Source organism: Ursus maritimus, unplaced genomic scaffold, assembly GCF_017311325.1.
Source record: "Ursus maritimus isolate PB19 unplaced genomic scaffold, ASM1731132v1 scaffold_3, whole genome shotgun sequence".
Lineage (NCBI taxonomy): Eukaryota > Metazoa > Chordata > Mammalia > Carnivora > Ursidae > Ursus > Ursus maritimus.
Genome location: NW_024425563.1, coordinates 49,785,709 through 49,800,389, shown reverse-complemented (window position 1 = coordinate 49,800,389; position 14,681 = coordinate 49,785,709). Strand labels below are relative to the sequence as shown.

The following is a 14,681-nucleotide window of genomic DNA, read 5'->3' as shown; positions in this document are numbered from 1 at the left end:
ATCTCCCCTGTCCATGCTTCCATTCCCTCACTTTTCAGGTGGCTTGAGTCCCATGTAATCATCATCCACCCCCACCACCCTTATTCTTCGAAATACTTTAGTTCCATGTTATGCAGATGGTCATTTGCTGTTTTGAGTATGGTGCTAGGGACACAAGGATGAAATAACAGCATCTGCTTTACAGAGCTTACCAACTAATTTTACTACTTTAATTTCCTGTGGATGCAGATGATTATTTTCTCCTAACTCAACACCTAGCAGTGCCTAAAACATAGAAACAGCTTCTGTGTTTTATTTATTGATGATTTGACTATTCTTCCATATTCTGACTCTGTTTTACAAATGACACCAGGGGAGTTCATGCTTAAGGTCACTGAGTGGTTGAGGCAGTGTTCAAGAGATAGGTGACATGCTTGGATTGAAGTGTTCTAAACAAGTTAAGCATGAAGAGGCTGGTTCAAAGTGGCAATGTAGGAAGATCCTGAACTCACCTCCAGCTACGTGTAGAACAATTTCCTCAGGAGAAAAAACTCACAACTACCAGAGCACCTCCTCCTATACATCCAGCAAACAAAAAACTGACATCTAAGCAAGTAGGAAAGGCTGAGACACATTCTCACCATAAACCCCACCCTTGGCACAGCGATCCACAGTTGGAAGGGAGCTCAAAAACTTCTCTCCGAGGAATAAAGACTTTGAACCCCACAGTTTTAAGACATGCACTGGAGGGACCAACTCCCCAGATATCTAGCTTTGAAAGCCAATGGGGCTCACGCTCATGAGACCCACAAGGCTATAGCAAACTGAGAAATGGTTCTTAAAGGCCTCACACATAGACTTACCTGCACAAAGCCCTTTGAAAGGCATCCAGACTTGTGAAAGAGGCTTGTTATCTTAAAGCAGCAATCTGAAGGGCAGACCTCTCAAAAGAACAAGGGGCCTGCTGGACTACACTATAAGGATGGTGGCCAATGCTTACCATCTTTGCATCCTTCCTCTGCCACCCTCCAAGGCACCAGTTTCTCCTGGAGGGGAGCTATTACACAAGTGTGATGCTCTAGTTTTTATGGCTGCCAAACAGAGAATACCTCTTAACCACCTGGCTCTCGTGGCTAGCAGGCTTGAGACCCCATGGGTCTGTAACAAATGGACAGTCCTTGGCTGACTACTACCCCCAGTTTTTCTGTGATAGAAGCCTACTTGTAGGGGCGCCTGGGTGGCACAGTGGTTAAGTGTCTGCCTTCGGCTCAGGGCGTGATCCCAGCGTTATGGGATCGAGCCCCACATCAGGCTTCTCCGCTAGGAGCCTGCTTCTTCCTCTCCCACTCCCCCTGCTTGTGTTCCCTCTCTAGCTCTGTCAAATAAATAAAATCTTAAAAAAAAAAAAAAAAAGCCTACTTGTAGAAGGAGGGGAAGATGGCAGCCAAATAGGAAGACCCTAGGTCTGCCTCATTCCACAAATAAAACTAGATCACTATTATATCATCCTAAATACTCCAGAAATCTCTCTGAAGACTGGCAGAACAAATTCTACAAGTAAAGGTAGAGAAAAGGCCACAGCAATCAAGGCAGGAAGGACAGAGAAATGGCTTGGGAGAGAAATGGACTGTGGCAACAGCAGTGAGGAGGGAGCTGTGGTCACAGAGAAGGGCAAAAGATAGACTAGCATGCAGGGGAGCACACAGGGAAAACAAATCCCCATAGCAACTGGCTTGGAAAGCAGCTGGGCTCATATTTTGTGACTTCTGCAACCAGTGGCGCTTAAAGCCTGGAGTTTTAAAGGTCACCACACTTGGCTCTGAGAGAGCGAGGAGGACACTGCCTGCCTTCTCTCCAAAAGCAGCCACAAACAGCCTGCGAACATACAGTGTGGAAACAGGAATGTAAAGAGCACCTAGGGCACATAGTGGGGAGGTTCTCTGCTCATCTCATGGTGTGTCCCAGAGAGACAGCGTTCACAGGGAGACCCTTCCAGGAATATAGGAACTGGCAGGTGCCATTTCCCTCCCCTGCCCATCAGCATAAAAGCGGAGCCATCTGTGGGAACCAGCACAATGCAAACACTTGCTCTTAACTCATTTACACCAAGTCCTGTGCTCTGGAAGAACTGCCCTTTCCATTCATGCTTGCCTCAGTCCCAGGATAGTAGGTCCCCTCCCTGAGAAGACCGCCCCAAACTCATGCAACACTGGATCTCCTGATTTGCAAGTTTTGAGGCCTCAGTTCCAGTGGCAGCATTGTGAAATCTCATTACATGCAGACCAGAGCACACCTAGGTAAAATGTGCCACATACAGACCAGAAACCAAAAACTGCCCACAACAGGCAAAGAGAGCCTCTGCGAATGACTAATCTGAAGGATAAAGAGGGCAGGACACATTGGAGACACTCCCAGAAGTGCTAGGCCTTAGGGGACGCAATACTGCAGGGCACTACAGGACTTCTTCTTCATAAAGCCATTACCCTCAGGAACAGGAGACATAGCTAACTTTCTTAACACAGAGAAACAGAAAGACTTAGACAAAATGAAAAGATAGAGGAATTTGTCCAAAATGAAAGAACAAGACAAGGCCATGGCCAGAGATGTAAGTGAAACAGATACAGTAGCATGCCTAATAAAGAATTTACAGCAATGATCCTAAGAATACTCACTAGACTTGAAAAAAGAGTGGAGGACATCAGTGAGACTATTAACACAGAGATAATGAATAACGTAGACATAAAGAGCTCAAACAAAGTGAGAAATATGCTTGATGGAATGAACAGCAGGCTAGAAGCACAGGAATTAATGACCTAGAAGACAAAGTAATGGAAAGTAATCAAAACACACAAAAAAGAATCATGCAGAACAAGGACATAGGGAACTCAGTGACTCCACGAAATATAATAACATTCATATAATAGGAGTCAGAAGACAGAAAAGGGGGCAGAGAATTTATTTGAAGAAGTAGCTGGAACACAGTGAAGAGAAGGGCCATATGCACTCCAATGTTCATAGCAGCATTGTCCACAATAGCTAAATCATGGAAGGAGCCAAGATGCCCTTCAACAGATGACTGGATTAAGAAGATGTGGTCCGTATATACAATGGAATATTACTCAGCCATCAAAAAGAACGATTTTTCAACATTTGCTGCAACATGGACAGGACTGGAGGAGATAATGCTAAGCGAAATAAGTCAAGCAGAGAAAGACAAATATCATATGGTTTCACTCATTTATGGAACATAAAAAGTAGGAAGATTGGTAGGAGAAAAAAGGAAAGAAGAAGGGGGGGTAAACAGAAGGGGAAATGAACCATGAGAGGCTATGGACTCTGGGAAACAAACTGAGGGCTTCAGAGGGGGAATGGGATAGGCTGGTGATGGGTATTAAGGAGGGCACGTATTGCATGGTGCACTGGGTGTTATATGCAAATAGTGAATCATGGAACTTTACATCAAAACTAGGGATGTACTGTATGGTGACTAACATAATATAATTTAAAAAAAAAAAAGTAGCTGGAAACTTCCCTAAACCAGGGAAGAAAACATATCTAGAAGGCACAGAGAAACCCCAACAAAAGCAAATTCACACAAAGACATATTTTAATTAAAATGGAAAAATACAGTGATAATGAAAATATATTAAAAGTGGCAAAAAAAGAAAGACAGTTACATACAAAGAAAACCCCATAAAGCTGTTAGTGGATTTTTCAGCAGAAACTTTACAAGCCTGAAAGGAGTGCCATGATATATTCGAAGTGCTGAATGGGAAAAATGGCAGCCAAGAATACTCTTATCTAGCAAGTCTGTTATTCAGAAGAGGAGACAGAGTTTCCCAAACAAAAATGAAAGGAGCTCACAACAACTAAACCAACCCTGCAAGAAAGATTAAAGGGAACTCTGAGTGGAAAGGAAAGACCAAAAATTATAGTATGAAGTTAGAAAACACAAAAGCACTAAAATTGAATATTTCTGTGCAAAATCAGTCAAGGAACTCACAAAATAAAGGATGTAAAATATGACAACATATACCTAAACCGGGATAGGAGGAACAAAGAATGGGTTCAAACATAAACAACCATCAATTTAATATAGACTGCTATATGCAGAAGATGTTATACCACAAATCAAAAACCACTAATGAATATGCAAGGAATTTTTAAAAATCCAAATGTATCACTAATGAAAACCAGCAAACCATGAAGGAGAGAAAGAAAAGAAAGGATCACAGAAAGTGTTCAGAAACCACACAGCAAGTAAAAAAAAAAAAAAACAGCAATAAATATATGTCTATCAATAATATTTTGCAATGAGGGGTACACCTGGGTTGCTCAGTCAGTTATGTTTCCAATTCTTAATTGTGACTCAGGTCATGATCTCAGGGTCCTGAGACTGAGCTCTGAGTCAGACTCCATGCTGGGCATGGAACCTGCTTAAGATTCTCTCTCTGCCCCACCTCTCTCAAAAAAAAAAAATAATAATAATATCTTGAAATGAAAAAAGGACTAAATGCTCCAATCAAAAGATATAAAGTGACAGAATAGATTTGAAAAATAAGACCCATCTATATTCTGCCTACAAGAGAGTCATTTTGGACACAAAAACACCTGCCAATTGAAACTGAGGGGATAGAGAAACATTTATCATGCAAATGGATGTCAGAAGAAAGCCAGAGTGGCAATACTTATGTTGGACAAAAGACTTTAAAACAAAAACTATAACAAGAGACAAAGAAGGGCACTATGTAATAATAAAAGAGACAATCCAACAAGAAAATATAACAATTGTAAATATTTATGCACCCAACGTAGGGACACTCAAATACATAAAATGGTTAATGACAAATATAAAGGAAATAATTGATAATAATACAATAATAATAGGGGACTTTAACACCCCACTCACATCAATGGACAGATCAACCAAACAGAAAATCAACAAGAAAACAATGGCTTTGAGTGACACAATAGACCAGATGGATTTATCATATATTCAGAACATTCCATCCTAACGAATGTATATTCTGTTCAAGTGCACACTGAACATTCTCCAGAACAGATCGTGTATTAGGCCACAGAATAAGCCTCAACAGATTTAAAAAAGTCAAAGTCACCCCATGGATCTTTTCTGACCACAACATTATGAAACTAGAAGTCAACAACAACAATGAAAAAAATCTGGAAAGACCACAAATACAAGGAGGTTAAATAACATTCTACTGATCAATAGGTCAGCCAGGAAATGAAAGAAGAAATTAAGAAGTACATGGAAACAAATGAAACTGAAAACACAATGGTCCCTAAAACCTTTGATGCAGCAAAAGTGGTCATAAGAGGGAAGTATATAGGAATACAGGCCTATCTCAAGAGCAAAAATGTCAAATAAACAACCTAATCTTACACCTAAAGGAGCTAGAAAAAGAACAAACAAAACCTAAAGCCAGAAGAAGGAAGGAAATAATAAAGATTAGAGCAGAAATAAATGAAACAAACTAAAAAAACAATAGAACAGCTAAATGAAACCAGGAGCTGGTTCTTTGAAAAAAAAATCAAGAAAATTGATAAATTTTCAGACTTATGAAGAAAAAAGAGAAAGGACCCAAATAAACAAAATCACAAATGAGAAATTAGAAATAACAAACACCACAGAAATATAAGAGAATATTATGAAAAACTATATGCCAACAAACTGAACAACCTAGAAGAAACAGATAAATTCCTAGAAACATATAACTAACCAAAACTGAAGCAGGAAGAAATAGAAAATATGAACAGACCAATTACCAGCAACGAAACTGAATCAATAATTTAAAAACTGCCAACAAAACTCCAAGACCAGATGGTTTCACAAGCAAATTCTGCCAAACATTTAAATAGTTAATACCTATTCTTCACGAACTAGTCCAAAAAAAATAGGAAAGGAAGGAAACTTCCAAATTCATTCTGAGACCAGCATTACCCTGATACCAAAATTAGATAAAGACACCACAAACAAAAAAAAACCCAAAAACAAGAACTACAGGCCAAGATTTCTGATGAACATAAATGTAAATATCCTCAAAATATCCTCAACAAAATACTAGCAAACCAAATCCAACAATACATTAAAAAAAAATCCTTCACCCACAACCAAGAATTTATTCCTGGATTGCAAGGGTGGTTCAATATTTGTAAATCAGTCAACTTGACACATCACATCAATAAGAGAAAGGATAAGAACCATATGATCATTTCAACAGACACTGAAAAAAGCACTTGACAAAGTATAACATCCATTTATGACAAAAAACCCTCAACAAAGTAGGCATAAAGGGAACATACCGCAACATAATAAAGGCCATTTATGAAAAACCCACAGCTAACATCATCCTCAGTGGGGACACTGAGAGCCTTTCCGCTAAAGTCAGGAACAAGACAATGGTGTCCACTTTCAGCACTTGTTTTTTTTTTTAAGACTTTATTTATTTATTTGACAGCGAGACAGCCAGCAAGAGAGGGAACACAAGCAGGGGGAGTGGGAGAGGAAGGAGCAGGCTCCCAGTGGATGAGCCTGATGTGGGGCTCAATGCCAGAACGCCGGGATCACGCCCTGAGCCAAAGGCAGACGCTTAACGACTGAGCCACCCAGGCGCCCCCACTTTCAGCACTTCTATTCAACATAGTACTGGAAGTCCTAGCCACAGCAATCAGACTACAACAAAATAAAGGCATTCAAATCAGCAAGGAAGAAGGCAAACTTTCACTCCTTGCAGACAACATACTATATATAGAAAACCCGAAAGACTCCCATCAAAAAAACTGCTAGAATGGATAAACAAATTCGGTAAAGTGGCATGATACAAAATCCACAAAAATCTGTTGCATTTCTATATACCAATGATGAAGCAGCAGAAAGAGAAATTAAGAAAACAATCCCATTTACTGTTGCACCAAAAATAATAAGATACCTAGGAATAAACCTAAGCCAAAAGGTAAAAGATTGTACTCTGAAAACTATAAAACATTGATGAGAAAAATTGAGGACAATATAAAGAAATGGACTGATTCTGTGCTCATGCATTGGAAAAACAAATATTAATTTGTCTATACAACCCAAAGCAATTCCACATATTTAATGCAATCTCCGTCAAAATTCCAACAGCACTTTTTACAGAACTAGAACAAACAATCCTATAATGTGTATGGAACCACAAAAGACTCCAAATAGCCAAGACAGTACTGAAAAACAAAAGCAAAGCTGGAGGCATCACAATTCTGGATATTAAGTTATATTATAAAGCTGTAGTAATCAAAACAGGATGATCCTGGCACAAAGACACATAGATCATTGGACCAAAAGAGAAGACCCAAAAATAAGACCACAATTATATGGTCAATTAATCTTCAACAAAGCAGGAAAGAATATCCAATGGGGGGGGGGAAGGCAATCTCTTCAACAAATGGTGTTGGGAAAACTGGACAACATGCAAAAGAAAGAAACTGGACCACCTTCATACACAAAAATAAACTCAAAATTGATTAAAGAGCTAAATGTAAGACAGGAAGCCATGAAAATCCTAGAAAAGAACACAGCAACTTTTTTCTAGGTGTGTCTCCTGAGGCAAGAAAACAAAAGCAAAAGTAAACTGTTGGGACTACAAATCAAAATTCCAATGAGCTATTACCCCACATCTGTCAGAATAGCTAAAATCAACAATGCAAGAAACAACAGCTGTTGGCAAGGATGTGGAGAAAAAGGAACCCTCCCACACTGTTGCTGGGAATGCAAACTGATACAGCCACTGTGGGGAAAAAGTATTTTTTCCCCAAAAAGTTAAAAATAGAACTACCTTACAATCCAGGAATTGCGCTATGGGGTATTTACCCAAAGAAAACAAAAGCATTAATTCAGAGGGATACATGCACACCTATATTTATAGCAGCATTATTTACAATAGCCAAATAATGGAAGCAGCCCAAGCAATAGTCCATCTATAGTCCATGGATAAATGAATGGGTGCAGAAGATGTGAGATATGTACACACACACATATACATACACAATGGAATGTTATTTAGCCATAAAAAGGAATGAAATCTTGCCATGGTCAAGTACATGGATGTAGCTAGAGAGTATAACGCTAAGTGAAACAAGTCCATCAGAGAAAGACAAATACCATGCAATTTCACTCATATGTGGAATTTAAGAAACAAAACAAATGAGCAAAGAAAAAAAAAGTCAAACCACCAAAAATATTCTCAACTATAGAGAACAAACTGATGGTTACCAGAGGGGAGGTTGGTGGGGAATGGGTAAAATGGATGATGGGTATTAAAGAATACACTTATCATGATGAGCACTGAGTAACACATAGATTGCAATCAATATATTATACACCTGAAACTAATATACTGGAATTAAAATTTAAAGTGAATAAAAGAAAAAATGTTTAATTCTAAATAGTAAAAACACTATACAATAATTTGTTAAGGCATACACAAGATATAAAGTTACAAACTGACATCAAAACCTTAAAATGTGGTGGAGGAGGTAGTAAAAATGTAGGGCTTTAGAATGCATTCAAACTTCAGTTATTACCAACTTAAATAGATTATGGGGCCCTTGGGTGGCTTAGTTGGTTAAGTGTCTACCTTTTGCTCAGGTCATGATCCTAGGGTTCTGGGATCAAGCCCCACCTTGTGCTCCCTGCTCAGTGGGGAACCTGATTCTCCCTCTCCCTTTGCCCTTCCCTCTGCTCATGCACGCACACGCACTCTATCAAAGTCTTAAAAAAAATAGACTTTAAAAAGTTCTCAAATGTAAGCATCATGGTAACTGCAAAGCAACAACCTACAGTAGATACACAGAGAACAGAATCTAAGCATATAACTACAGAAAATCAACGAAGAGTGCAAGAAAGGAACAAAAACTACAAAACAGCCACAAAATAATTTTTAATGGCAATAAGTACATACCTATTATTAACTAGTTTAAATATAAATGGACTAAATTCTCTAGTCAAAAGACAGAGTGGCTGAATGCAAAAAATAAAAAGATTCATCTATATGCTGCCTACAAGAGACTCACTTAAGATGTCAAGACACAGACTGAAAGTTGGTAAAAAGTATTCCATCTAAATGGAAACCAAAAGAAAGCGGGGATAGCTAAACTTAAAGACTGTAATAACACAAAGAAGTGCATTATATAATGATAAATGGGTCAGTACAAGAAAATAGAACACATTTATGCACCCAACATAGGAGCACCTAAATATATAAAGAAAATAATAACAGACCTAAAGAGAGAAATACACAGCAATATAATAATAGTAGAGAACTTCATACGCCATTTATCAGGGATAGATCATCCAGACGGAATATCAGCAGGGAAACCTCAGCCTTAAACAACACATTAAGATGGACTTAACAGATATATACAGAATATTCCCTGGGATAGATCACATGTTATACCACAAAACAAGTCTTAATAAATTTAAGAAGACTGTGACTGGAAAAGATGCTTAATATGATTTCAGTGGTATAAAACTAAAATCAATTAACAGAAGAAAACTGGAAAAGTCACAAATATGTAGACATCAAAAATGCTACTCAGTGATCAATGGGTGAAATTAGAAATCAACAGAGAATTCAAAAGATACCTTGAGACAAATGAAAATGGAAATATACTGAAACTTATTTGATGCAGTAAAGGCAGTTCAAGAGGGAAGTTCATGGCAATAATTTCCCTTAAGAAACAAAAAAAATCTCAAATACACATCCTATTTATACCTGAAGGAACTAGGAAGGGACGAATAAACTTAGCCCAAACTTAGTAGAAGGAAAGAACAAAAGATCATAGTGGAAATAAATGAAATAGAGACTAACAAAAAATAATAAGGAGCTGGTTCTTTGAGAAGATAAAATTGATAAACCTTTAGCTACACTCACGAAGAAATAGAAGACTCAAGTAAATACAATCAGAAATGAAAGAGAAATTACAACTGATAACACAGAAATACAAAGGATCTTGAGAAACTATGAACAACTATACACCAACAAATTGGACAAGCTAGAAGAAAGGGATGAATTCCTACAAACATACCACCTACCAAAACAAAATCAGGAAGAAATAGAAAATCTCAACAAACTGATTATGAGTAAGGAGATTGAATCAGTAACCAAAACCTTCTAACAAACAAAAGTCCAGGACCAGATGTTTTCATGGGTGAATTCTATGAAACATTTAAAGAAAAATTAATACTGGAGCACCTGGCTGGCTCAATGGAGCATGTGACTCTTGATGTCAGGGTCGTGAGTTCAAGCCTCACATTGGGCATAAAGCTTACTTAAATAAAAACAAAATTCAAAGAAAAATTAATACTAATCCTTCGCAAACTCTTGGAATCTCCTTTTTCAAGGCCAGTATTACCCTGATAACAAAACCAGACAAGGAGGCCACAAGAAAATTACAGACCAATATCCCTGATGAACATAGATGCAAACGTCCTCAACAAAATATTCATAAACTGACTTTAACAGTACATTAAAAGTCTCATATACCATGATCAAATGGGATTTATTCCAGGAATGCAAGGATGGCTGAACTTCCACAAATCAATCAACATGATACACCACAGTAACAAAATGAAGGATAAGAATCCTATGATCAGGGGCGCCTGGGTGGCACAGCGGTTGGGCGCCTGCCTTCGGCTCAGGGCGTGATCCCGGCGTTATGGGATCGAGCCCCACATCAGGCTCCTCCGCTGTGGGCCTGCTTCTTCCTCTCCCGCTCCCCCTGCTTGTGTTCCCTCTCTCGCTGGCTGTCTCTATCTCTGTCAAATAAATAAATAAAATCTTTAAAAAAAAAAAAAAAGAATCCTATGATCATCTCAATAGATGCAGAAAAAGCATTTGACAAAATTCAACATTGATTTATGATAATAAAAAAAAAGAGCCTGTCAAAGTATAGAGGCCATGTACCTCAACGTAAAAAGGCCATATATGACAAGCCCACAGCTAATGTCATATTTAATGGTGAAAAGCAGAAAGCTTTTCCTCTAAGATCAGAAACAAGACAAGGATGCCCATTCTCACCACTGTTATTCAATACAGTATTAGAAATCCTAGCCGGAGCAATTACGCTAGAAAGGAAAACACATCCAAACTGGAAAGAAAGAAGTAAAACTGTCACTATTTATGGATGACATGATACTATATATAGAAAATAGAACAAGTAAATTTAGACGTTACAGGATACAAAAATCAATATACAAAACTCTGTTGTGTTTCTATATACTAATGAATAATCAGAAGAGAAATTAAGAAAATCCCATTTATAATTACATAAAAAGAACAAAATACCTAGGAATAAATTTAACCAAGGAGGTGAAAAACCTGTACACTCAAAACCACAGGACACTGATGAAGGAAATTGAAGAAGACACAAATAAATGGAAGAATATTGTTAAAATGTCCATACTACCCAAAGCAGTGTACAGATTGGATGCAATCTCTATCAAAATTCCAATGGCATTTTTCACAGAAATAGAACAAACAATTCTAAAATTTGTATGAAACCACAAAAGACCCCCAAATAGCCAAGGCAATCTTGAGAAAGAACAAAGCTGGAGACATCATATTGTCTTATTTCAAACTATATTACAAAGCTATACTGATCAAAACAGTACAGTATTGGCATAAAAACAGACTATAGATCAATGGAACAGAATAGAGAGCCCAGAAATAAACCCATTTGGTCCATTAATTTATGACAAGGAGCCAGAAATATACAATGGGGAGAAGACAACCTCTTTAGTAAGCGGCATGGGAAAATCGAACAGCTGTATCAAAAGAATGAAACTGGATCACTATTTTACACCATACACAAAATTAACTTGAAATGGATCAAGGATTTGAACATAAGCCCTGAAACCATAAAACTCCTAGAACAAAACAACAAAGGTAATAAGCTCCTTGAGACTGCATTTGGTGTTAAATCTAAAAAAATCATCACCAAGACCAAAGGCAACAAAACCAAAATTAAGTAGGACTACATCAAACCAAAGAACTGCACAGCAAAAGAAACCAACAAAATTAAATGGCAACCTATTGAATGGGAAAAAATATTTACAAAGATAATTCTAATAAGGTGTTAATATCCAAAATATAAAAGGACTCATACAACTCAATAGCAAAACAAAACAAAAAAACCCCAAACCATCCAATTGAAATGAGCAGAGGATCTGAATAGACATTTTTCCAAGGAATACCTACAGATAGCTAATAGGTACATGAAAAGGTGCTTAATGTTACTAATCATCAGAGCAATGAAAATCAGAATCACAATAAGATATTGCCTCACATCTGTTAGAATGGCTATTTTTCAAAACAAGAAATAAGTGTTGGTAAGGATATGGAGAAAAGGGAATTCTTGTGCACCATTGGTAGGAATGTAAATTGGTACAGCCACTATGGAAAACAATATGGAGGTTCCCCCCAAAATTAAAACTAGAACTGCCATATAATCTAGCAATTCTGCTTCTGGGTAATTATCTGAAGAAAATAAAAACACTAACTTTAGGAAATATATATATGCACCCCACATTCATTGCAGCATTACTTAAAATAACTAAGATTTGGAAGCAACCTAAGTTTCCACTGATGAATGCATAGATAAAGAAAATGTGGCATGTATATACAATGGAATATTATTCAGCCATGAAAAAAGGAAAGAAGGAAATCTTGTCATTTGTGACAATATGGATGGACCCTGAGGACATTATGCTAAGTGAATGGATGCTCTCCACAGTCTCCCTACCCAAATGGCCACAAGTGGCCAGTACGTTTGCAAAGAGGATCAGAAGTCCCGAAACACTAGGGGAGAGAGCAGTTGTCAAATGAAAGCCCTGCCATGCAGCACTGTCAGGGCTCCAGTGTGAACTGCAGGCTGTATTTGAGGAGATACCTTCCTGTGTTGCTGAGGGTGTGTGCCTGCAGACAGGAGGAGAGACAGACATGCTCTCCAAGAGAGTAGAAGAGGCTGGTATCACACAAGTCTAGGACTTTTCATGGCAATCATAAAAGCTTCCTCAGCCTTCCACTTAACCTCCCCATACTGCTGAAAGGGAGGGAACCACATGTACCAAATATTCCACAATGGTAAGCAAAGCAATTTCAGAGCAACAACAGTTCTTTCTTTTTCCATACCTGCTAGTGCACTGACCAAGAAGTAGGCCGTAGAAAAGAGCTTCTGGTTGCTGACTGCATCCTCCGGGCCTGGACACCCACCCTGGACTCTGTACCCCACCAGACATAGGAAAGCCATGAGGTCCTGCTGCTGTGGGGGCTTCAGCTCCCCCAGTATTGCCGGTGGAGGTGACAGGCCGCTGACCACATCCTCACACTGCAGAGGGAGGAGAAAAGAGATATAGTAAAGCCAGAGGCCAAGCTGCCCCATGACATGCAATTATTTACCCTTCCACCATCTCCCAAGTAAAGCAAAACCCTGCATTCTTTTCTGTTTTGAAATCACTAATCTCTCATAAGGAGAGAGTAAACAGCCTTGCCTGGTACTATTCTTTCACAGAGAGGGGAGAAGGAATGCAAGAACTATGAATAGAACCTTCCAGGACAAGGCAGGGTCTGTCAGGTTGGGACAGGGACAGGGACAGGTGACTAAATGCAGAACTAAGGAGAGGAACATAAAAACATTGTCCTGTCATGGTTCTCCAGCTCTAAACTTGGCACACCAGCCCCCAACCACATACCCAGCTGGGCCCAAGGCAGCCTCAGCCATCCGCAGTGGGCCTGCTGGGAGGTGGGGCCAGCCCCCACCACCGGGGCAGCTTGCTTCTCCCACAGCTGACCGGACAGTTGATGTTCTTTCCAAAGGGTACTAGTCTGAGATTTCCCTCTTGAAAGGAGCTATTTTAGGAAGTACAAGTCAGTGGGCTTTTTGAAACATTTGTGTTCTCCCTGGGGCTAGCACACCCTCCTGTGAGCTTCACATCCTCCAGAACACCCGGATGTCCTGGACTGTTGGACTATTTCAACAACTGCAGGTTCCATCACTGGTAGCTAAGCTCTTTCCACACAATCCAATTGCAAGAGGGAAAAATAACATGAATGCTCTCCTGGAAATCATTAAGTATTGAATCATCTTAATTGTGCCCCAGCCCCCTTAAGGAAAGAGAGTACAAAGTCTGGCAGGTTGGCAGCTGGTATGTCCTTCAGCATTTGTACAACTAATAGTTAAGGAACTCAACCTCCCCAGAAAATCCTTCTGCTACAAAACAGAAAAATACAAAGGCCTGCTTTTTAATCTATTCTAAATAGAATAAGTTGACTTATTGGACTCTACCACGCAGCCCCCTTGTAGTGGGGTTGAATAGTGGCCCCTCAAATATATGTTCACCTGGAACTTCAGAGTATGACCTTATTTGGAATAAGAGTAAGAGTCTTTGCAGATATAATTAAGGTAAGGATCTCAAGATGAGATGCTCCTAGACTGGAGTGGGCCCTATATCCAACGTGTCCTTTAAGTGACAGAAAAGGGGAGGACACTGACACAGAAGATAGAGGCACGGGGAGACAGAGACGAGCAGTGTGGCCACAAGCCAAGGAGCATCAGGAGCTACCAGAAGCTGGAAGAGGCAAGGAAGGGTTCTCCCCCTGAGCCTGTGGGGGAAGCAGGGCCCTGCTGACATCCCAGCTCCAGACTTC

At 39.2% G+C, this 14,681-nt stretch overlaps 1 protein-coding gene across 2 annotated transcripts in view; it reads right to left on the bottom strand.

Annotated features, from left to right (window-relative positions):
- The window catches only part of GSDME (gasdermin E), a 76,360-nt gene that overhangs the window by 13,081 nt on the left and 48,598 nt on the right, over window positions 1–14,681 (bottom strand). For both annotated transcript variants that reach the window (XM_040644186.1, XM_040644185.1), the window contains exon 8: window positions 13,167–13,362. In XM_040644186.1, the coding sequence (XP_040500120.1) occupies window positions 13,167–13,362 (196 nt within the window). The remainder of the gene's footprint in view (window positions 1–13,166; window positions 13,363–14,681) is intronic.